The sequence below is a fragment of the Netta rufina genome (genome assembly GCF_964035555.1).
Source record: "Netta rufina genome assembly, chromosome: 19".
NCBI lineage: Eukaryota > Metazoa > Chordata > Aves > Anseriformes > Anatidae > Netta > Netta rufina.
The window spans coordinates 11,613,007-11,637,542 of record NC_140143.1 but is presented as its reverse complement, the minus strand read 5'-3'; the positions used below and the strand labels follow the sequence as shown (position 1 = coordinate 11,637,542).

General features: G+C 46.0%; 1 protein-coding gene across 1 annotated transcript in view; it reads left to right on the top strand.

Moving 5' to 3' along the window:
- Positions 1–22,589, top strand: part of DNAH9 (dynein axonemal heavy chain 9) — a gene marked incomplete at both ends in the record, with an annotated part of 197,253 nt that extends 174,664 nt beyond the window's left edge. Inside the window, 7 exons of the mRNA XM_084298353.1 lie at positions 336–563; positions 4,109–4,300; positions 4,794–4,985; positions 5,760–5,930; positions 8,422–8,604; positions 15,417–15,806; positions 22,362–22,589. Of these exons, the coding sequence (XP_084154479.1) occupies positions 336–563; positions 4,109–4,300; positions 4,794–4,985; positions 5,760–5,930; positions 8,422–8,604; positions 15,417–15,806; positions 22,362–22,589 (1,584 nt within the window). The remainder of the gene's footprint in view (positions 1–335; positions 564–4,108; positions 4,301–4,793; positions 4,986–5,759; positions 5,931–8,421; positions 8,605–15,416; positions 15,807–22,361) is intronic.
- Between the last annotated feature and the right edge of the window lie 1,947 nt (positions 22,590–24,536).

The following is a 24,536-nucleotide window of genomic DNA, read 5'->3' as shown; positions in this document are numbered from 1 at the left end:
GTTAAAAATGAACAAATGTCTGGGGCAGTAACATTACTTCATCAGCCGTACGTAACTGTAATGAACAGGAGATTGTCAGCCCTGAGAACACAAACAACCCATGAATGGCTTGCTTAATTGCTGGTTATTTATATTGACCACTGTGAATTTAAAAGTAATGTGCCAGGATATTTGGGTCTGTGAATTACACACAGGTGTAATTCTTGGGGCAAGTATCAACTTCCAGTGCTTAGGCTTGGTGGGTGCCATTCATTTGTGTGATGGATTTGGTGCCCGATTAATGTGGGTGTCAGCAGGGGGGACTGATGAAGCCGTGTCCCCTTTGTCCCTGCCAGAACATCCACCTGGTGGCCAAGTGGCTGAGTTCTTTGGAGAAGAAGCTGGAGCAGCACAGTGAGAGCAGCCACCAAGATTTCCGTGTCTTCATTAGTGCGGAGCCAGCACCCTCCCCGGACAGCCACATCATTCCCCAGGGCATCCTGGAGAACTCTATCAAAATCACCAATGAGCCCCCAACTGGGATGCACGCGAACCTGCACAAAGCCCTTGACAACTTCACCCAGGTAGGAGGGGCAGCGGGGACATCCCGTCAGTGGTGGAGCAGCTTGGAGCTGCTGGAGCTGTGACACGTGGGGACTTCGCCAGTCCCAGGCTGAGAGGGTGTGAGTCCCTTCACATCTCATAGTCTCCAGGTCCATCAAGCCCTCCTCTGTTCTCCAGATCTCTTTCCCAGCACTCATTTTCCAAGGGAGAAATCCTGAATGGTCACATTCTCGCAGATGTTCACAGCCAGATTTCTGTCCAATTCACTCATTTTATCATCAATATATAATTCTTAAAAAGACTGTTCTTTTTTTTTTTTTACAGAATCAAACTTCTGAATACAGCATTTGGGAGAAACTTTTGTCATGATTTGACTTGACTTCTGTATTTGTGTCACTCCATTTTGGGCTGCTGAGTGATGTATTACAACTGTCATCTATCACTCAGCAACATGGAGAGGAGACCAGCTTAAACCTTGCATTTTGCCCTGCTGGTTAACTGGGGTTAGAGATCTGACGCTGCTGATGCAATGCATCCCAGATCACTCTTTGAGCAGTTCAGGGGGACTTTGCCCTGTGTGCCTCAAGGCCCATTCTGCTCAAAACCTCACTGACATCACAACTACTGTCATCTAGCGCTGCAGTCTCTCTGCAAGGAGGGCTTGCTTTTCCAGATGAGGATAAAGTAGTCTGTCTTGAGTATTGGTGTTCCATGAGGAGAGTAGCCGATGGTAGGTTGTTTGTTGCTTTTATCACATGCAGCCCACATTTATCATATACCCACATTCCCATTGCAATGGCCACCGTCCCTGCTCCTTGCTGCTGGACTGCAGCAGTCTCCTGTGCAGGGGACACAGAAATGAAGCTTGTGAAAGTGATGGGTGAATATTCTTCTCTTGGTGACTGCAGGGGCAGGGATCAATGTATATAATGATGGCACAGGAATGCTCCCAGTGCAGCGTAGTGCCTCCCCAGGAGCATCCTGGCCTGCCAGGAGGTGCTGGAGCTGTCGTGCATCACTGCTGCACTTCTGCCCACCCCATTTTCTGCATGAGCCAAAGGGCTAAGGGCTAACTGCTCACTTTTATGGTGATACCTTTAGTAAAGACACAGACCATTGCACTCAGCTGCCCTGACTGCCCATTACCTTCATTCGCACATCACCACTGTCTTGGCATGCTGAGTTCTCACAGCAAGACCCTATCTGTTAAACCCACAGCCACCAGAAGGGCCTGAAAGCATTCTCACCCCTCAGACTGCTTCTTCGTGGCACTAGGACCACGCTTACTGTAACCTCTCCATTCTGCAGATGGCTGCTCCAGAAGCACACAGGGCGCATCTTGCAGAATGATTCTTTCCCTCCGTGTTATTTGGAACCAGGCTGGAATAGCCACAGTCTGTGCTGGACCCCAGGCACAGGTCCATGGGGCAGGGAAATGGGAACAACCTTTTTTTGCACATGGGTACAGGGGGATCTCAAGTTCAGGAGCTGCCCTCTCTGAGGAGGTGAGGCTGGAAGCCACAGCACAAGGATTGATGCCCACAGTCAGAGAAGATTATTCCATTTTTATCTACTGTAGTTCATCATCCTGAACTTCACAAAATATCCTGAAGAGTAAGGGAGGGGAGAACCTTCACCCAAAGTAACATTTTCATCCTGCCTCTGCTCGTTTCAATCAGATAGTAATTAGCATTTTCTAAATTGCTGGAGTATTATAAAACGTCTTTTCTCACAAATCCTGGAGTGAGTAGGTGGGGCTCCTTTACACTTCATTTCTCTGCTTTGTACAGAATAGATGTTCAAATTTAACTTTTAGCTGAAAGCCGCAAAGAAGGTCCATTATTGTGTGTGGGGAATATTGTTCTGCTTTGTAGCTGAAATAAAAATGCACAACGAAATAGAGAGACCAAATGAGCCTGAGATGGGTTCATACTTGGTTTTCATTCAAGCAAGCTCTCCTTGAAGTTCAGAGGTGTTTTCTGTAATGGGAGAGGCACTCAGTGCATATTTGTACCTGTTCTTCATTGGGCTGGTGATAATTAAGGGGGCTTCAAGGGGAAAATAGTGCTTGGGCAGTTCTTGGTCCTTTTATGCAGTTAGCCAACGTCCTACGTGTTTTGCAGCAACTGTTTCCCCTTGTTCAGCAGAGACCCCGAACAGGGGTCTCTAACAGCTGGTTAGAGGTCTAACGTAACAGATTTTTTTAGGTGAAGGTAACGAAGAGAAGTCACACAGGTGTCCTTTGTGGTCTTTGTCACGTAACAGAGTGGAGCTACAGGGACTGTTCCTGGCAAGGAGGATGGAGGGGCTGGTGCAGCTGCTCCCTCCTTGCTCAGCCCCAGGCTTAGCTGTAGAGGTCAGGCATTGTGGACACGCAGCTCCTGGGGAGGGCTTGCAGTGACGTGGGTGGAAGTGTAGGCAAGTCCTTCCTAACACATTCGTTGCCCAGTTCTGGGAAGATTTGTGTTGCTGGCTGTGGGATGTCCCATCACCCTCCTCCTGTGGGGCAGGGGATCTGCTGCTCCTGCCAACACCAGGAGCCATGCAAGCCTCCACCATGCTTCAGCCACAGAAAGGGGTTGTAGATCCATTTGTGAGAGCAGAGCTTCAGCCTCATGCTGTGCGTGCACCTCCAGATCTTCATTTTTTTGCTCTGCTGTCCCATGGCAGTGATGCTCATACACTAGGGAGAGGCACAGCTGCCCAGGCTCTCTATCAGTGCGACCTGAGCTCTTTAGAGACTGGTTCCCTCTGTGCATTTTCACTGATGAAATGACTCAGGCTTCCTCCCCTTCACCTCTGCCGTCACAATTGTGCCCACTCGTTTGTGTGTGTGTAGGTATTCAGACTTCAAGCATAGCCTGGAAGTTGGGCAAGGAAACCCCAGATTCTGTGCTGACTTTAAAGGGATGCATTTGTGGGTTTTGTGAATGGCGGTGATTTATTTTATTTTCCCAAGCATTTGATCCTCCCTGCTTGGATCTTTGGCAGTTCCTCCCATCCCTGCCTTGGTGCAATGCATGAGGTCATGCTGTCAGCAAATCCATTGCTGCAGCGTGCAGCCAGGCTGGCTGGGTGCAGAGCATCGAGTGCAGCCCTTCTGGGAGAGTTCCCTCCTGCCTCAGCCCTGCAGCTCAGAGGAATGCTTATCCAAGGAAACCTTTTGTACCCAAGGGGCAGGAAGGAACTTGGTTCTTCCAGATGTAGTCCTCCCCAGCAAGAGCCTTGCCTTGGGCTGCTGCTCCTGTCTGTGGTGCCTCTCTCCATCTCCCTGCATGGGATGTGGGGCACATGCTGGTGCTGAGTGAGGGCACCTTTCCTTCCCCTCCTGTCTGTCAGGGATGTCTTCCTCATACAAAGGTGGAAAGGAAAACATGAATTTGGAAACGATGCATTGGAATTTGCCAATAAATTTGCAATGCAAACTCACTGTCTCAGAGAATGAGGGAATGTGTAGTTAAGCAGAAATGAACTGATAGGGCAAATCAATTCACCCCTGTCTGAAGTCTGATACTTGGGAGGTGGCATAGACTGACACAGCCCTGCCTCTCTGCCTGTATTGCAGGACACTCTGGAGATGTGCACCCGGGAGAATGAGTTCAAGAGCATCCTGTTTGTCCTCTGTTATTTCCATGCCGTGGTGGCAGAGAGGCGCAAATTTGGCCCCCAAGGCTGGAACCGTTCCTACCCCTTCAACACTGGAGACCTCACTATCTCTGTTAACGTGCTGTACAATTATCTGGAGGCCAGCTCAAAGGTGGGTGAATCAGTAGGGGCTCTTTGGTGGCTTTTAACGGCCAGTGATGGGCTGGCTTGTGCTGAAACTACTGGGAATTTTCCATGAATGCCTTTTCCCTCATATCTTTGTTTTTATAACATCACAGTCTGGTATATCTCTGCTGGTGAGGTAGGAAACAATGCTGCTCACATCTGCAGCAGCTTGTAAATCATATCAAATAGTGCCTGTAGTCTTCATTCACTGGAAATACATAGTGGTCTTTGATTTAACAGAATTTAGAATACATTTGCATTTCAGTGGGAAACTGCATGAAGTCTATGCTGTGATCCAGTTTTCCCTGGGCAGGATTTAACTACTGCCTAATGTTTGTTTACTTAGAAAACTGAAATAGTGCAATGGGAGCACTCACTGTGCAGGTCGATACTTAGAGCTGCAGCCTGTAGCTCAACGATGCTGCTGGTGGGGCTCAGGCTGCCTGAACTCTGTCATGCCCTCCTGCTTTATTCTTCAGGTCCCATATGATGATTTACGCTACCTCTTTGGTGAGATTATGTACGGAGGTCACATTACAGATGACTGGGACAGGCGACTTTGCAAAACCTATTTGGAAGAATTTATTAAACCAGAAATGCTGGAGGGAGAGCTCTTCCTTGCTCCAGGATTCCCCCTCCCAGGGAGCATGGACTATAATGGCTATCATCAGGTAAACTTTTTGTTCTCTGTCATTATTTATACACATAAGTGTAATGTTTTCTATAACTGCCGATAATCTGTTTTAGGAGGCAGTGAATAGGACTGCAGTGTTTCAGCATACCTCCTGTTATTTCCCATTATGTGCTGTTTCTGTAGATGTTTCAGCATTCCCTTGGATGAACCAAGTCTAATGGTAATTTACTACTTCATCATGGGTCCATTCTGTTCATGCATGAATAGAACAACTGTATTGGTTCTTGAGACTTGAGCGGGGCTCCTGGAAAATTACATCCACATACTGTTTGCTAAAATGGCCCTTTCAAACTCCTTTTATCATCAGTTTTGATGCGAAACAGTGAAGGGTCTTGTTGATCTACTTACTGATCTCATCTGTTCTTTGTACACAAATGCAGCAGCAGGGACAGGCATATTAGGCTGGTTTTGTTCATAAAAATTAACTCCTGGAAGCTAAATTCCCACAAGGGATTTTGGAGTATTGATGCTGAAACGAACAGCAGATAATTGCTAGAGAAGATCCAGGCCTGAGATAGGCAGCCAAGCCAAACTTTAGCAATTACCAAATCCTCATGGTAGGAGTAAAAGCAGTTCTTTTTTTTCCGTAGCCTCCTTTGTCCCATTGGTGCTCTGATGTTCAAACCGTGAGCAGTGTTGTATCAGCCTGGGCTTACTTTCTTGGGTGGGTGATAAATTTTAGCACCCTGAGCTCTGAAGGCAAAGCGTCCTGGGTTGTGTATCTAACCTAAGCCTGCATTTCTCCATACAGTACATAGACGACAGCTTACCACCAGAGTCTCCTTATCTGTATGGCCTCCATCCCAATGCCGAGATTGGCTTCCTTACCCAGACCTCGGAGAAGCTCTTCCGCATCGTGTTAGAGATGCAGCCCCGGGACAGCAGCATGGGTGAAGGAGGAGTAGTGACCAAGGAAGAAACGGTGAGAGCAGTAGAGAAAGGGGCTGTTGAATTTTGATAGCTGTTCTCACACCTAAGCAGCCCTGTCTAGCTCAGGTTGGACTCACAACTGCTTATTATGACGTGTTCTGTTTTTGCCAGATACAAATCAAGTGTCTAAAACCGCCAGCCTCATATTATGCAGAACATCATCATGGTGGGATGTAATTGGAGTATTGTCAGTAATAGGACAGTGGCTTTTAATTACCCCCTGAACTGCAGTGCCTTCATTATCATCCCGTGACGACGTTGCAAATAAACCTCTGTGGCCTCCCCTGTCTCTGAGCCATCAGTCCCTGTGCACCAGGCTGTGACTGGCATACCGATGGGCTCCCATGCGCACTGTCTGCTGGGTGCAATGTGCCACCCAGTGCTCAGCCCATCACTTACTGCTGCCACCAGGTCCCACCCAGCTCCAGAGCTCCCAGGGGCCTTATAATTCCTTACTTCTAACTTAACTCATTTACTATGCCCATGTATCAGACTGATCTCAGCTCTTCCTCTTGAAACTCACAGCTCATTAAAATCTAGCCCAAGCATTCATAACAGGATCTGAAACCAGACAACACTTGCTCAGTTTTTTATTTCTGCGGACTTAAGACTTCTGTATCAAGTGCTGCAAATTAATTAATGGCTAATAGGAAACTTATGTGAAGTTTGTGGTTTCACATGTTTCCTTTGGCTTGGTATGCTGCTGGGGAACTTACAGACCTTGCCTAACGGCTACTCAGAAGTGGTGGGCATGTTCAGTCCATGCAGGAGTTTGAGGTAAAGGGAATAATCCAGAGGTAGCGAGGTCAAAGGAGATGCTCAAAGATAGCAAATGTGAATATCTTTCCTCCTATCCCAACCCTTTTTGTCATTTAATTCCAATTTGAGTCCTTGGCCAGAGAAGCAGAATTATCAGTGGGTGATCCAGCCAGTGGAGGATATCACAGGGCAGGGCTATGCTGCGGTCCCCTGGAGACAGTCAAGTTGCCCTCAGGGGCTTCATGATCACAGAAGAAAAGCAGCCTGGAAGCAAGGTGGGTCTTGCCCCACTGCACTGCCTCCTGCCTGGGGATGCTCCCACAACTAATGTTCTCCTGGAGGTGATCTCTCTCATTTCCTGAGGTATAGCTGGCACTGGCCATACCCCTTTCACTCAGTCCTTCCAAGAGAGTGAGGAAGGAGTTGTGTCTTAGCTTATCCTTTTGAGGATTTTCAGCCCCTTGTTTGGCTGAGGCAGTTTTAGAGATCTTGCAGTGAAATGGCTGGGAAGCTGTCTTTTTTTTTCCCAAAGCTCTGACAAGTCCAGTTACTCCCACAAGTTTCTGAGGCCACATTACAGAAAATGAGCCATTATTGCTGTGATAAAGTGAGAGCCAAAGAGATTTGCAGGGAAATTTCAAATTGCAGAGTATTTCTATACTGCACCTCAGGTGCAGCTCAAGAGCTTTTCCAGCTGAGCTTTAGCTTCAGCAACCTTGCTGGTTGCAATAACAGCCTACACATTGCCAATTCTTCATAATGTCTGACGTGTGTGGAGAGTTTGGAGAGCAGCAATGGGAAGAAATAGGAGTACAGAGTCCAAAATATGAATGCCAGTGGGCATGGCAAAGAAATTACCCAGGGGGTGCCTCTGCCACTGGCTGGCAGCTGTCATTGTCAGCCACACACCAGCTTTTGTACGTGAAAACCGTTGGAACCGTAACTGTGTGTAGCACGCTCCTGAAAAGTCCTTGAGGAAACAGTGTGAGAGACTTCCATACCGAATTGCTCAGTGGTCCACATGAACCTTTGTATCTTAATAATGTAAGAGTAGAAATGTAAAATATTGTACATAAACAATGATCCCATGAAGATTAGGGGCTTCATGTCTTATTGTTAACCAGAAAGGACTTTCCTGTTGTATTTATTGTTTAGGTACTAGAGGCATCTTGTTGCATTGTTTTCCCTGTTTAGTATTTAGAGGTATAAGGCACCGTTTCCAACGCAAAATAACTTTGTTTTATTACACCTTTATTCCATAGATCTGTTAGTTCAGAATGCCAAATTCAGCTTAAAATCCAATTTTATAAAATCACCTCTCTATCAATATACCACAGAAAAACAGCTTATGGGCTCAGATTGTCCCACAGCTCAGCTGAGTCTGTAGCCCCCTCAGTCTGCCTGCATTGAGTCTGACCTTAGAAGAAGCACGAGTACAGACCTGAGACTTGAGAAGAAAGCAGAATGTTACATGTCACACTGACATTTTTAAGCCATCATTTTGAAAACTTCTCATCTGACATTAACTTTTGTAAGCATTTGAATTTTAATAGGATGGGGCAAGCTCTTTGAAAGGTGCAATGCCCAGGGCAGCTGACACTGATTGTTTTTGGAGACAGGAACTGGCAGATGGAGTTTTCATCCCATGTTCAGACAGCTGTCAGTTGAGAAAGCCCCGTTGGCCATTCACTAACATCCCTCTCTCTTCTCTTTCTGGCACACAGGTGAAAGCTCTTCTGGATGAGATGCTAGAGAAGCTGATAGATGAGTTTAACATTGCAGAACTGATGGCAAAAGTGGAGGAGAGGACACCATATGTTGTAGTTGCCTTCCAGGAATGTGAACGCATGAACATCCTCACCAGTGAAATAAAGCGCTCTCTCAAGGAACTGGACCTAGGGCTGAAGGTAGGAGCTCTGTATGCCTGCAACCACAACATCGTTAAAATCTTGATGATGAAAAGGTGCTCAGGGAATAAAACGGGTCACAGTCTGTATACAGCACTGCTAGCTGCAAAACCAACTTGACTCCATGGGAAAAGATTCACAGATGCATTTCAAACAGCACATTGTCCCCAAGCCATGAGCACAGGCTTTGGATGGGGTTAAAGATATACATAATAATGATGGCTTCAGGCACTTCCTGATACTGTAGCACAGCAACAGTAGTTCTCTCAGAAATTGAGAAGCAGCCTATTTAAAACTTAGCCAAAATATCGTACCTTTTCACAAAACATCCTGTTAATAGGGGGGAGTTTGTAGCAAGGTCTCATTAAAGGCTGAAATCAAAGGAAAGATTGGTCATGTGTAAGGATGCAAGAATATCCAGAGCTGTGAGAAAAAAAGGCAAAAATAATAAAAATAAAAATAAAAATAAAAATAAAAATCAAGAGCTTTGGAAAGGCTAAAACTCCCTTTGCTGGGTACGAGTCAATTGCAAATAGAAGAGTCAGGAGCTGGCCTCCCTTATGGAGATACTGTCTATGATTGCTTCATGCACAGTTACTTCTCCACCCTGATAAGAAACCAGACTGATACAGAAAAATTATGTCTGTGTCCTTCTGGGCAGTGGCTTTGGCCATTGCTTACAGAGAACAGTGAAGGGCTCTGGGGCTGGCAGGACATGCCAGGTTGTATGCAAGCTTCTGGGTTCAACAGGATGCAAAAGAGGGTTGTGCTTTGAGGTTGTATCTGATGGTAGGGGAAGCCATCTTCTGAATTCCCTCCCAGGCAGATGTTGACACAAAATATAAGAGGCTGTTAACTTCATATTCAGTAATAAATGGGCATAGATCAGGCTGCACTGACCTGCCTGGCCAGCCCTATGAGCTTGAAGCAACTTTCCTTCTTCACTTTGTCATCTCAAAAGACTCTTCACAGTGACTGTGTTTGCTGCACATCCCTTAGAAAGGGACATGCCTGGAGGTCGTGGTACAAAGCCGGTGGCTTCAGCGCTACCCTGATGCCTCCTCCTCATCATTGCCGCAAACTTGCTCTCTGGGCAGTTTCATGGTGTGAGGCAGCAACTAAGGACATCAGTCTCTGGGCACTCCCTGTTCCATCATTTTCCAAATGGCAGGTTGTCATCCCATTCTGCCAAAACTCAGCTCACAAAAGTGCTCTGCATAGCATGGGAGTCACCATGCTTGAAGAACCTGCAACTACTTTGTCCTGACACCATAGACAGGGCTGGCAGGCGAGTGAGGAGGACCTGTCCTGAGACTGAATGACAGCCCCAACAGTCTTCTGAGGGCACCTTTGAAGAAAGATCTTCAAATGGTATATCTGCAGTGCACACACAGAGGTGCTAGGGGTTGGCTCTGGGATTTTAGGTGTTTGCAGCTCAAGGAGAGGATTAGGCTGCTCCTAAATCCCAGCCTCATTGTGCTGTGCACTGAGAATCCAGCAGCTCAGACCAGTGCTAGTACAGGCACTTCTGCACTGTGTTCGCTGCTGATGCTTCTTGTCTTGATTGAAGAGACAGACATACCATAACCGCTTGGTGATGGCCCAGTATGTTCAGTCCATTTTGAAATAGGCTAATATTTATGTAGTCTGTTATTACAAACAGATTTCCTTTATTTTCTAGCATGAGGCAGTGAAAATTCTTTTTTCCTGAGACAGATGGAAAGAAGTGATTTAATATTTCAGTCCTTGAGCCCCAAACAAGCTATAATTGTAACTTGGACAAAGTGTAATGATTAGATTTAACATGGAGAAGAGTAACTTATTTAACATTGGTAGGGAGAATGAGTGGAAGCAGGGGCCTAAATAAACCACAGGCAATATGTACCGTGGAAATCAGGCAATAATAGAAGGGGCAAATTTCTTCCCAAAGCCCTGCCACAAATCATGGCAAGGAATTGAAATAGCATCTTCAGAAAAGGCACCTCTAATGACTACAACAGCCACAGTGCCTACAGTGGGATTCAGAGACTAAAAGGCCAGGACTTCAGGACTACTCAGAGTAAATACACATGTTTGTGTTAACATTTCTTAATCTTGTGTGAGCTGAAGAAACTGAAGGGTCTTAGATACAGCCAGCAGGTGATCCTTCTGTGCCTGTACACAGAGATTGCTTTGGGTCCCTTCAGACTGAGTCAGGTGCTGTACAGGGCCTGTGCCACTGCCCAGCATCACTCAAGGGGCCCTTCCCGTGCCTTGGGTGTCTCGCAATGGCCGGGGCCACTGCTGCTGGCTCCTCCTGTAGGCAGCGGTGCTGTCCCAGCTTGGCAGCTAGCTCTCATGCTCGGTTTGGAAGAGAAATCATTCTTTAATTGTTCCTTCTGAGAGCAGCTCCTACGAGAACCATTAATGCACGTTAATCTTCTGGATTGGGAATCTTGACTGACAGCACTCAGAGGAGGAGAGTTTACATAACAGGAGCCATGGATCTCAGAAGAGAATAAATAAAACACAGAGGAAGCAAGTCCTATTGTTTTTAACCGACTATCTGCTAAAAGAAGGCAATTTGGAAATGTCATGGCTAATTTGAATTTTTGAATAATTCATTGTGTTTATGTAACGGAAAGTGATTGTTTGGTCCAAAAATAGGAGACATCCCAGTAAGAGGGAGAGAAATTGCAATAGCCTGGTAGCCATCAAAAATAACTGACGTTGCATTTCAAAGCCCTTTTTTCTGGATGACTTCAGTGAGACCAGTGGCTGGGCTGAAACACTTGCATGCTAATGTTGTACCCAGTATCATTTCTGTGAGCAGATTTTGCAACTTCAGTGAAGGCTAAGCCTCCATTAGGATAATAAATATTGTAAAAAGATACAGTAAGACCAAATTTCGTAAGGCTAACTGGGGGGAGTGTTTTGCTGTATCAAGTGAAAATAACCTTAACTGAGAAAACAATATGTGACAATAGTCTGCTCATCTTGAGGGAATGTCTGCAGGATGATTAGGATTTCCTTCAAGGGTGTCTTCAACGAAAATTACACCCAGTGTTTGGGGAAAAAAAAAAAAAGCTTGAATCATTCCGGATGCACTTTAGTATTCAGCATCTGAAATGCAAATGTATGCATAATTGTGTTTGGGCAACTCTATGAGAGAGTGGCTATAGATGCTTTGAACCCCTGCAGGAGATTCCAGCAAGTATGCTTGAATGCGCAGGTTTTGAAAATTGCTTTTCTCAAGCCTCCCTGAGAATTACATTTGGTAATTCATTTGTTTCCTGAAAGTAAAACTAGACAGGATATATGATCACGAGGATTATGTTTTTAAATCAATCTATCTGACTGCACACATTTTACAGTATTTTTACCAGCTTCAAAACCTTTCCAGGAGTGAATAATGCTTCTGACTGTCCATGCCAGAAGATCCCATGGTTCTCAGTGTCCTCCTGTGACCAGTGCAGTACTTTGCCCATCAGACAATTTCTGTCTGGTCCTGCCATAGTTTTAACCTGACACCAGCCTATTGAATAGGGAACTATGTTCTCCTGAGACATGTGATGATGACCTATGTGATACGAATGAGGAGGGAACCAAAATGTGACTTCAGAGTTTGTGTGCCAACAGAAATTGTTAAATAACAAAACCATGATAACTGTTCCCAGCTGAGGTCAAATCATTTTGACAACCTACCAGCTCCTCTGATTGGATATGGCCGTGCTTTTCTGTTGTGTAAGCTTTAATTGCAGGTCACTAAATTTTCTTCAAATGTGTTATAAAGTGAAAAAACTCAGGTACCTGAGGGGAAATGCATGGAGCATGCACTGCCTTTATATTTCTGTGCAGCTGCATAGCAAATACCAAAATGAGAGATCGTTCTCAAGGGTGTTTAACCTTTGTGCTTGGAATTACTCAGGGCTTTGAAGACCTTTTACCAGGTAACCTGCCATTTTAAGATTCCCTACAAATATAAAATCATTGAATAGAAATGGTGAGGTGAGTTACTGGCAGACACTTACCTGATTCCTGCTCACACAAAGATGTTGAGTAGCTTTATGAAACCAGGGAGGCTGGTGTGCATTTTGAAAGGCAGTTAGAGCTGTTCTGCTTGGTTTAGGACTACCAAACTGTCCTGCTTCCACCAAGCCATTCATTTAACCTCATTTGTCACATCTAGCTTCAAGAGCATTAAAAAAAAAGACCATCTTAAAACCTCTGTACACGTGGTTTTCTCTGTCCACTGGAAATCTGTTCTCCATGGGGAAACCCTGCAGGTTGAGTTGCTTGCTTTTAACGAATCATCTTTAGAGCAGAGGCTTAATAATCCTTTGTGTCAGTCCAGCCTGTTGAGAGATGCACAATTCCCAGGGAGGGGATTTGTGCACGGGAAGCCACGGATTGTGGAGAGCAACTCTGAAGGGAGGTCCTGGGCCCGTGGTGGCTTCCAGACCTGAAGGCAGTGCAGAAGTGCTCTCAGCTCTGATTTGAGTTGGTGGGTGCTGGGGAGACACAGCCCACTGAAGTACCGCCCTTGCTTCTTGATATGCCCTAACTGAAGCACTTATTGCCAGTTGCCAAAAAACTATAATTTTATAGTTGAAATTTAGAAATTTTTATGGGGGAAAACAAAAGATAAATATTCCAAGTCTAGTTTAAAAAGCCAACATGGATATTCCTGGTGCCTGAATTCAGCTGATGTCCTTCCTCCCATTGACAAGGCACAGTGCCTGCGCAGATGTGTGCTCAGTCCTTTGTTTAAGCTGTCATCCAGCACCTCTGTGTGTTACGTTTGCAGTGTGGTTAGCTCTGGGGATGACAAGTTCGGTCACGAGCTTGGGTGTCTCTGATCTCATCATGCTATACATACCTTAAGAAAAATGCTTGCTAACCTGGGAGCGCCAGCATGCCCTGAGTCTTGATCACCCAGCACCTAGCCTGCCTCCATTTGTGACTGCCAGGGCCATCAATAAGGACGCTTGTTACTGCATTCCTGTGGTCTGGCTGGGTCTTAGCTGTGATCTTGACTGCTGAAGCCTGTCAGTGCAATCTGCAGATCAGAGCTTGGCGGGGAAGCAGCACAGTCAGTGTAGGAATAAGCTGCAAAGATTTTCTAACTGCTGGACTCTGACAAGCTTTGCTAAACATTTGTCGGGTTGCTTTAAAAGGATTTCAACTTTTGCTAAAGCTTCATAAATTTCCCTGCCCCTGCAAAGGGCACCTCTGCTGACCTCATGGCTGGAGGCACTGGAGTCCTGTGAACGAACAGTTGGAATTTGTTAATGTGAATAGACTAACCCAATTCCCTCGCCCTCATTCTCAGCAATGGCACAACTGAGTTCAGTTAATCATTCCAAAAACACTGAGCCTGAGGGAAAGAGAAATTATAAGTCAGATAAATTTTGGCAAAATGATAAGGGGACAAGAGTAAGTATTTATAATGGACACCAGCGATCAACATCGTCTCCGAACTGCTACGGTGCATTGTGCCCTGCCATCTCAGCATGGGGCATGCAAAGTGTTAAATTGTTCAGGGCACTGTGAGCCAGTAGCAGCTGAGCCCGCAGTTGCAAGTTCTGTTTTTGCAATCTGGCTGGTCTGAGTGTCACAGAATCACAGATCAGTTGCTCTGGAGATTAAGTCCAATTCCCCACAGCCCCGCTCAAGGCAGGGTCAACTGGAGCAGGTTGCCCAGGACCATGCCCAGTTGGATTACCAGTATCTCCAAGGATGGAGACTCCACAACCTCTCTGGACAATCTGTGCCTGTGTTTGAGCACCCTCACAGTAAAAAAAAGTTTGTACTTGTGTTTCAGTGGAATTTCCTGTGCTGAGGACCGTTCCCCTTGGCCTGTCACCACCAGTGTATGCCGCCCCCCCCGGCAGTTTGTGAGCCCTCTCTGTGTGCCCCTCTGTGCAAACTACTGCACAGGCTGCTGCATCTCTTATCAGCCTCTGTCAGCTGCACTTCCAGCATCAGTGCCATTCAGACATCTCTTGCTTAGACTTAAGGTAATTTCAGATGGATACAACAGGATTTTTTTTGATTTTCAACTAGCAGGGGCCCTGCTGCAGAGAACCAGAAGTTCAAGGGGGATGCTGTTATGCAGAACCGCTTTTTTTGACCATGAATTGATGTTCCAGCTCTTCTCCTGTTTGGGCCAAACTGATGCAGATTTCTAAAAGCTTTAATAATTAACTGCTGGGTAGAGGAAAAGCCAAGTCTCTCTATCCCACTTGGCTGAATCATATCTTAATTTGTTGTGTGTTTCCCTGCTGTGAAAGAACCTGTGATTATATTTGCAGGCAACACGCGAAGTCAAAAAGAAAGACTTGCACTGCAGAGTATTAAAGGAGGAGGGGAGTGAGGGGAAGTGGAGGAGAGGAAGCAGAAAGGACTTGGTGTAACAAACATTTGGACAATTTGGAGTAGGTTATCAGAGATCCCAATGCCCTGCTCTGGTAGCGTTGGTGGGAACAGCTTTGTGCCTCTGAAAATCTGCCCTATAAAGATTTTCAGTCAATGAGAAAAAAACAGAAGTAACACTGGGGCAGCTGAAGGACAGTCATGCTCACTGTCACTCCTACATCGCTTTTCCTCCAAGTAATAGTTTTACAGTAGGGGTGATAAGACTGTAGGAGTATTAGGCTGCAGTTGGTGGTATTCATGAAAACCCAGAACTCATGAAGAAATTCACAGTACGCGAACACTGGTGACATTGTAGGGTGCAGTGCTCTTCTATGCTTCCTTGCTCAGCCTCTGCTGTCAAGCAGCTTTGTTCAGTTAAACAGTTGCTGCTGCTAACTGTGCCCTCTCTTACTCAGGGAGAGCTGACCATGACAAGTGACATGGAGAACTTACAGAATGCTCTCTTCTTGGACACGGTGCCAGAGTCCTGGATAAAGAAGGCCTATCCTTCCACGGCCAGCCTGGGTATGTGGTTTGCTGACCTCCTCACTCGCATCAAGGAGCTGGAGACCTGGACAGGAGACTTTTCTTTACCCTCTGCAGTGTGGCTTGCTGGGTTCTTCAATCCCCAGTCTTTCCTGACAGCTATCATGCAGTCCACAGCGCGAAAGAATGAGTGGCCTTTGGACAAGATGACCTTGCAGTGTGATGTGACGAAGAAGAACCGGGAAGATTTTGCCAGTCCTCCTCGGGAAGGGGCTTATGTCTACGGGTTGTTCATGGAGGGTGCACGCTGGGATGCACAGGTGAGCTCCCAAGGCTGTTGTGTTACAAGAGGAATCACAGACTTTATGCCCTTATTACTTGGTACTGTGCTCTGTGAAACTTCCCAGCCCAGACAGTCACACATCTAAAGTAGAAGTTTGACCTGCTTCTATAGAGGTGGGAAAGAACTGGGTCTCTCTGCAGCCTTGGGTAGGGATCCAGGATGGTCAGATGGATCACCACTTAGGAGTGGCCTGTTCTGTGGCTATGAAGGGATTTCAGGCTGGCCAACTTGGACTGACATTTGGTTTCTGCAAGGTGAATCTCAACCTCAGTGACACTGACAGAGTACATAAACAGCTTCTGGTACTCAAGGTGTTAGGAAAGACACATAATGTGGGGTCCTCTCAGAATTGTATAGCCCCTGCACGTTTGCATGGTTGTGAATCATGCAATCATTAAGGTTGGAAAAGACCTCCAAGATCATCTGGTCCAACTGTCCCCTTATTACCAATGTCACCCACTAAACCATGTCCCAAAGCACCACGTCCAACCTTTCCTTGAACACTCCCAGGGAGGGTGATGCCACCACCTCCCTGGGCAACCTGTCCCAATGCCTGACTGCTCTTTCTGAGAAGAAATGTCTTCTAATCTCCAACCTAAACTGCCCTTGGCACAACTTGAGGCCATTCCCTCTGGTCCTATCACTAGTTACCTGCCAGAAGAGGCCGACCCCCAGCTCCCCACACCTTCCTTTCAGGTACTTGTAGAGGGCAATAAGGTCTCCCCTGAGCCTCCTCTTCTGCAGACAAAACAACCCCAGTTCGCTACTGCTGCCTTCGAAAGTTACATGACAGACTTTTACTGTGTCACTACTCTGTCCTCTGCTTAGCAGCAGTGAGGAGAAAGGAGAGGACCCTGAGAGGTCCTGATCCTACCTCTTCATATCTCCAGAGCTAAATGGGTGGTATGTGCCAACAGCAGACCACAGTCCCTCCGCTGTTGAATGGTGCATGCTGTCATCTGCATAGATAGGGCTTGTGACCAAAAGTGAATGACATCCTTCAGTCATCCCCTTAGGATGGCAAATAAAGCTTGCACGGAGGTCTAACCTGTATGGCCAAGGCAGACTCATGCTGACGGCCCAGTGTGGTGTGGGGGAGGCAAGTTCTCGACAAACAGACAGCAAGAGTGGGTGGCCCTTGCTCTTCTTCCCCTTTCTGGATGTGGCCCAATGCCCTTTGGCCATAGCAGCCAGCTTCGGGGCAGCCAGGGTGAAAGCCATACTCACCAACCAGGAACATGAAGGGAAGCCTGCTCACTTGCTATTTCCTGTCCGTGTAGCTGTCAGCACTGCTCTTACAGAGCACCTCGTGCTGCAGCATCCCAAAGGAGCACACTTGTCCCTGTCATTCCTTCTGACAGTTGTCAGCTGTTAGGAGTTAAGTTTGCAGAGCGAGAGCCATTAGTCTGACAAATCCCCACTGGGCTTGGTCCTGTGAGCTGCCTCGTCTGTTGGTACCACGAATCCCAATTTGTGCTATGCGTGAGAATTAAATGACAGTGATTCATGCAGCTCTTCTTCTGGGCAGCCAGCGTAATGCTCCTGCTGCCACTGATCTGCAAGGGAGTGAAGGGTGATCAAAGTGGGTCACCCAGAACTTACTTATCTGTGTCAAGTTTGCCCTCTCAAAGGAGGAGGTTTTTCTTTCAGGGGCAGCTCTTCAGAGCCTTAACCTTTATCTCTTGTTGGGCTTGGTGGTAAGATGCTGACTAGAGGGACCACTCCTGTTATATACCATATCCCATCCTGACCTCACAATTCAACTCTAATACTCTCAATTTATTTTTCAACTCTCTCCCTGCAGTAATTTTCCATGAAGGACAGAAAGTTAGGCAAAGCATAGAACTCACTGACTGATGTATCCTGCACATTTTATTGCAACCCTTGGGAAAGGCAAAGCTCCAGGCCATTTCTTCTCTGGGATCCAACGTGTATGCTGGGTCTGAGGAGCTACAGACAGTGAGAAACATTGGCAAGGACCTTGTCAAAAGGTTGCTGTAAAGGTCTCACATGGTTGTAAGGTCAGATCTCCTCCTATGTTGGATTTGTCTTTGCTGACAGCAGAAGTCACTGCAGAAGCCCAGTCCATTTACCAAGCCCCTACAGTTCCCTGCCTGTTCCTTTCCTAAACCTTTGGTGTGGCTGCCGTACAAAAACAAACAAAAAAACACCCTTGTAGCACTTGGAGGTCACAAACCCCTGCTACAGGGAACACTGGATTTCACTTGCCCTCAAGAATGAACATTTTAAGGTGATAAAAATCAGCTGGACACAGCAGAATAGAGAGGGTTTTTTAAAAGTGCTGTTCTTGCATGTCAAATGTTCCAGTAAAAACAAATTCCAGTGATTGCTGTTATGTTTTCTGTTACCATCATTGCCACCATTACTAGAAAATGGCTGAGTTCTGCCTAGTTTTGCCTTTTCCCAGGCGGTAATGGAAGTAAAGAGTGAGAGGTTTTGGTGGTGTGAAGCCAGAAATCTTTTGGGGGTACGTGTGGTTTCTCTCCTCTGCTCCCTCCAGTATCTTGTATGGGTGACTACATTCAGCAGTGCAGTTTCTTTTCAGAGACAACCTAGACTTCAGTAAATGTATTTTTCTGGTTACGTTTTCCTTTTGATTGAAAGATGCCAAGCAATTACATTTATAGAACCATTCATAGTCTCTGGGTATCATGCTTCAATTTATTTCAGAAAGAAAAAGAATATTTTCATATGTTGCTGCTCACACCAAAATATCATTTCTACCCAGTGGAACTATTCATTTTACCTGTAATCCAGTGAGCACCAGTATACATGAATGGATGAAAAATTATTAAAACATCTGCACAGTTATTTTGGGTTGTATACTTCTTCCAATTAATCCTCTGATAAGAATGGCAGGTCATGTTTAGAAGAACTCCTCTGGGGAATACCTCCACTTTTAAAATAATATTTCACATTTAGTTTTTGCTTCCAAAAGGGAGAGAATTCCTCCTGTGTTCTCCTACTCACATTTTTCTATTTATTTAAACATTTATGTTTGCCCTTGGGTGTCTTAAATTTATAAAACATTCATTACAAAACTGCAGGCTGCTATTAAATGAAATGAAACCAAGCAGGTTATTTTGGGTCCAAATGATCTGTTGCTGTAGCACTGTAAAAGTCAGTGGAGCTCAGCAAGACACGGTTTGACTGGTAACACTATGAGACATTTTGTCTCAGGACTGTGAGACTGCTGACTGATTCCTGGCTTTCTCACTCCCAGGGCTGAAGCGTTTGATGCCAGGTGTGTGCCCTGCTACTCACCAAGGGCACTGGAGCATGGTAGGACAAGGGGAGAGGTGGGTTTTGTGCCCCACAGAGTTTTGCAGTGTATAGACAACACACTGCCTTGTCCTTGGAAGGCGTGCATGGAGTGCTGAGCAGTGGCTTGATACTGTCTGTATTTTTCATGGCACACCACCTAGAGCTTCAATGTACTTTATAAAGCTAATCCTATGCAAAGCACCAGCCTTCAACCAGTGGAGAGGCTTAGAAGGGACAGATCTGTGTGGTGAGGAACAATAAGAGCACACATTTATTTGGTGGTTCAGGTAGCTCAGTATCTTTGGGAACAGTTGCATATCACTCATTTTTTTATCTCATGTGCTTCCCAGAAGCTAGTATAGATGAAAACAGCATCAGTGTGCAGCCCAGCCCTGGTATACCCAGTGCTGTGATCCCTGACCATCTCAGCTTGCCACATCCTTCTGCTGAGTCTATGGTACATCAAATCTCATGCAACAGAGACTGAAATTTCTTTTGGGGGGGGGGGGGAGGTGGAATGGAATGTGACATGAAGCCTTTGCCTGCAGATGTCAACTGTCAGTAATGCCATGTATTTGTGAGCTGCGAGAGCCAGAGTGGGATTTGGTTGAAGCTGGGGTCTCTAGCGATAAACATACAATGCAGCCATGGAGGGGACACCTGCAAATTGTGCTGTAAGCAGCTGGCCTCTCATTTACAGTTGTTTTTGAAAAATGCATAATTTGGCAAATACTTTTCCATCTGTACCTCAATTCTGAAACTAGTCAGAATTAACAATTCATCTCTCATTTGGCGGTGGTGGACAGAACACCATTAGGGTTTCTCCACTGCATACACTATGGACAGCTCTTCTCATTCCCCATCTCCAGCTGAAGATGGAGATGTCTCTGGACCACCTTGGAGTGATGTTCTGGCTGCGCTGCTGGCTGGATCACCAGCCCCAGTGTGGTGGTTTTACTGTGGTGATTTTACTTGGGAAAGTTAACTCCATCCCAGACAGACCCAGCACGCCCAGCTGGCAGTATCAGCCCCCTGCCCTGCAAACAGATCCAACTCTAGCTGAAAGGCAACCAAGCCACGCAAAAAGGTTCTTAAGACAACAGACCCTAAATAAGATGTGCCCATGCTTGTAACACCCAAAATACAGTTGAGTGGAAAGGGATGTTGGCTCAATGCATTTGTACTTGGGCCCATTTGTCATCATCTCTGGCTTGTGACAGCTGCTTTGTGTCCTTTGGCATGTGGCAATGTATTATCTCCACTCTTCAGAGTGACTGTTGAGAAGCCAAGACAAACAGAAGTGAAGACTACTTTAGGATCTGCAGCCTAGAGCTCTCTGAGCACAGAACAGTGGCTTTTTACTGGGTGTGCTGTGACAGCGGTTAGAAAAAATTCCTTTCAGAGTGGAATTAATTTTGATTGTGCAAGCGATAAAAAATGCAAATGCAAATCAGCCCAGACATAACACAATGATATGTCCCATAGAGATACCTCTAGGAGATATCAGATCTTGTTAACCTAGAAATAGGTAAAATATATATTGGAAATTTGATTTGAATTATTATCAGTTTAAAAAAAAAAAAAGAGAGAGAGATCTGATCAAAATCTGATCTCAGAGATGAAAGATATGGATTTAAAAAGAGAACATCATAATGTTTGATAAATAGCTCCTATGCAAGGTATTATAAGAATTATTTAATGTTTGTTCAGCGCATTGGAAATACAAAATCCTAAATCAGAGTTAGGTTTATCGTTAGCTTAGTGTAACAGATGGTATTAGTACAATTAAACCAAGATGTATTGCAAGAGGGATTATTTTTCTTCACTCATTTGCAGAACTAAGCAAACTATTAGAAAGGTTGAATCTCATCCCACAACTCTGATCTAAGAGCATTTGAAATAATAATGATATGTGAAGCTAAGCTGTAGAGAGAAGCAATTTCTTTAGCACTGAGAAGTTTTATTTCCTTTTCCATATTTGTTTTCATTTGCTTTCTCTAGCCTCCATTAGGCAATTTTGCAGGCTTTCCTGGAACTTGATTGATGTGGAGTGCATTTTAGTGTCAGAAAGAGAAACACAAGTTGCTGGAGAGACCTGAGTTAGCAAAACAAGCCGTTGATTTCTTGCCCTGACAGCATCCCATCTTTCTCCCAGGTCAGGCAGCCTGCTGAGACAGAGCATTGCTTTGGAGAGGATAATGTGGGCTTGTTAGTTTGAGATTATATTCTCTCAGGCATAAGCCACCTGAATCCCCTGTGCTCATGAGAGCAACTTTGAGACTGGAAACAAGCCCATGGTACCTTTTGGGGCCCTGCAAACATTTTCTGCAGTCAGTACACAGTAGACAGGCTATCCGAGGTCATGCTCAAAGCGTGGTGCTATGGTGGGACACTTGATGTCTTTTATGCTCTTCTCAGGGGAGTGTTGTTCTCCAGCCTGAGCCCTGCTCAGGTGTCCGCTGTTGGTCCTAGCACAAACAATGTTCACAGAATCACAGAATGGTTTGTGCTGGAAGGAACCTTAAAGACCATTCTGTTCCAATTCACTTGCCATAGGCAGGGCCCCCTGCCCCATCCAGTCTGGCCTTGGGCGCTGCCAGGGATGGGGCACCCACAGCTCCTGGGGCAGCCTGTGCCAGGGCCTCACCACCCTCATAGTAAAGAATTTCTTCCTTATGTCTTATCTAAATCCACCCTCTTTTAGTTTAAAGCCACTACCCCTTGTCCTGTCACTACATCCCCTGACACAGAGTCCCTCTCCAGCTTTCTTCTAGGACTTAGGTGGCCCTCACTCCCTGTGAAGTGGTTCTGGTCTGGCAAAACCCTGAGTAAGAGCTGGGTATAGAACTAGTGTGATGGCCCTGGACATAGGCAGGACTTCTAGGCTAGATGTAGATGTAGACAGGAGATCAGGAGCTGGACAAAGACATGGACAGGAGCATTGTTCCCTCACAGATTTCTTCTCAGGCACATGTGGGTTTGGGCACCTGGGGACAGCGGGTATCAGCTTGTACCAGTCCCCTTGGAATAAGCTACATTTGAGGGAGACATCTGAAGAAATAGGCAGGTGTTTGATCCAGGCCCTCCTTACCTCAGATAGACTTATCCAACCCCTTGATCTCAGGGGAGATGTTTGCACTTGCCCTGTAAGGCCAGCCTGTATAAACACTACAGGTGATCATGTGTATTGGGGTACAGCAGATGGAGGTTTTGGCAATCTAACTAAGACCTCTTCTTTCCTTTGTAGGCTGGGATAATCACCGATGCCAGGCTCAAGGAACTAACCCCGGCCATGCCTGTCATTTTCATCAAAGCCATTCCAGCTGACAAGCAAGATACCCGTAGTGTGTACCCATGTCCTGTCTACAAAACACGCCAGAGAGGGCCAACTTATGTGTGGACTTTTAACCTTAAAACTAGAGAAAATCCTTCCAAGTGGGTGCTCGCTGGTGTGGCGTTGCTGCTACAGATCTAGGCTCACCAGCAGAGTGCCTCATTTAAAATCCCTAGCAATTTCTTTCTCAGACAATTTTGAAAACACAGCTTTGCTTAGACTAAACACAAGCTCCATCTCTCTGAGTAGTGGCCTCTTGGCCTAAATAGAGTCAGCAAGGAGCTGAGAGAGGTACAGACACTTGGACCAGATTCTTGACTGCTGTAAACCAATGTCCCTTGGTTCCTGCACTGCTGTGCTGGAAGATCCAAACCCACACCCAGATTTTCCATACCCAGAGAGTGTTAAGCTCAAATCTGAAATTAAAGTTCATTTCTCTTTCATGATTCAAAAGTAATTTCACCAGAATCATAGGTAGTTCAGTGATGTGTGAAATTCTTTACATCTTGTTCTTTTCTGTATGTGAATGTTTCTTTCTCATAAGTGTAATGTTGAACCCAGCAGCTGTGGTGGGTGTGTTCTGTTTCTTGCTAATATTCATGTAAACTTTAGAACCATTGAAAATAGTATTAATATCTAATGTGATTAATATAATCAACAGTAAAAATGCAGCACGGGGCTTATTTAAGAAGACTATTTCGTAATGATAGAAAATTACTAATAAAAATCATTGTTCCTGGCCTAGTACTGCCTGGAGACCAGTATGACACATTTACTCATTGTGTGGAGAGCGTGTGCAGTAACAGGTGGGACAAATGCAACTGTTTGGATAGTTGCACTTGTAAATGTGAATGGAGTGGGTGAGAACTGATGAGTTCCAAAGAGGGATGATGGGCTGTGCATTACCTCAATGAGCCAGGCACACAGTGCTTTTTGGTCTGCAGGAGCTGGGACATGGGGAGTTAGGGTTGCCTGGGGACCTGGAGCTGTGCTGCGCTCTCCCTGCAGTCTGCAGTGCTTTGTGGCATAGCACAAGACCCTGCCTCTGCTCTTTGCTGTTTCTCCTCCTCATCTGGTATATGGTATCCTGCTGCCCCTCACCATGCATGTAGCCATGGGTTTTTCATCAGTGGGGTCACTGCCCTCTCTGAGCTTGATGCAGGTATCTGGCATTGTTTGCTGTATCTTACTGATACAACTCTAACCTGCCATATGGCATCATGCCCTCCCTGAAGATTCATTTCAGGAATCCTGTGAAAATCTCCTCCAAAGCCTGGGCTGAGCCCAGTGCTTCATCTCAGTGAGCAGGAGCTTACCAGCATCACCTGAGGACTCTACAGTGAACGGTCTCCAGAGAGGTCTTTAAATCAGAGGTTTCATCAGACAGCTTCCTCGGCCAGAGCATCCTAAAGAAGTGGGTAAGTGTGAAACCCCCAATGATCAGAAAGCCAAAAGCCAGGAAGCAACAGTGCTGATGTTCCCCGCTGACCACGTGTTGCAGTGCAGGGAAGCAGGGGTGTGTAGCATGGTCCTCTGCTGTCACCACATGTCATACTGGTCTGCTGGGAAGTGCTCCCGTGGCCTTGGTAGCTCTGCCTGCCTGTGTGCCAGTCAGTTATGGATGCTCACAAGGGCTCATCCAGCTTTCAGTTCATCTGGGTCTTGTGGAGAGCCCTACGCTGGGAGATGAAGAAAAGGATGATTCAACTTGCTGCCAAGGAGCTGATCTATGTTTGGTAGTCTTCAACCCCCCTTACTTGCATCTTGCCACTCCTGAAGGGCTTCCTGTGGTTGTGGAGCCAGCCAAGGGCTAGATGTGCAGAGGCTGCCGCAGGCTTCATGTTTGGTGGGCAGCACTGGGTTCCTCACAGCCTCATACCAAACTCATATCAAAGGCTTTTAGGTGGCCTCAGCTCACACTGATGGGGACATCCCATACCAATCCAGGGCATCTGCTTTCTACCCAGAGTAATGTAGGAGGGTGACGTTCTCTGGTTTTGTGGGAGCTCCACAGTAACTGTCTTGGGCTGAACAGTGTAGCAGATGTCTTCCTGAGGGATTGCAGAGATGCAAAATCCTTGTCTTTGC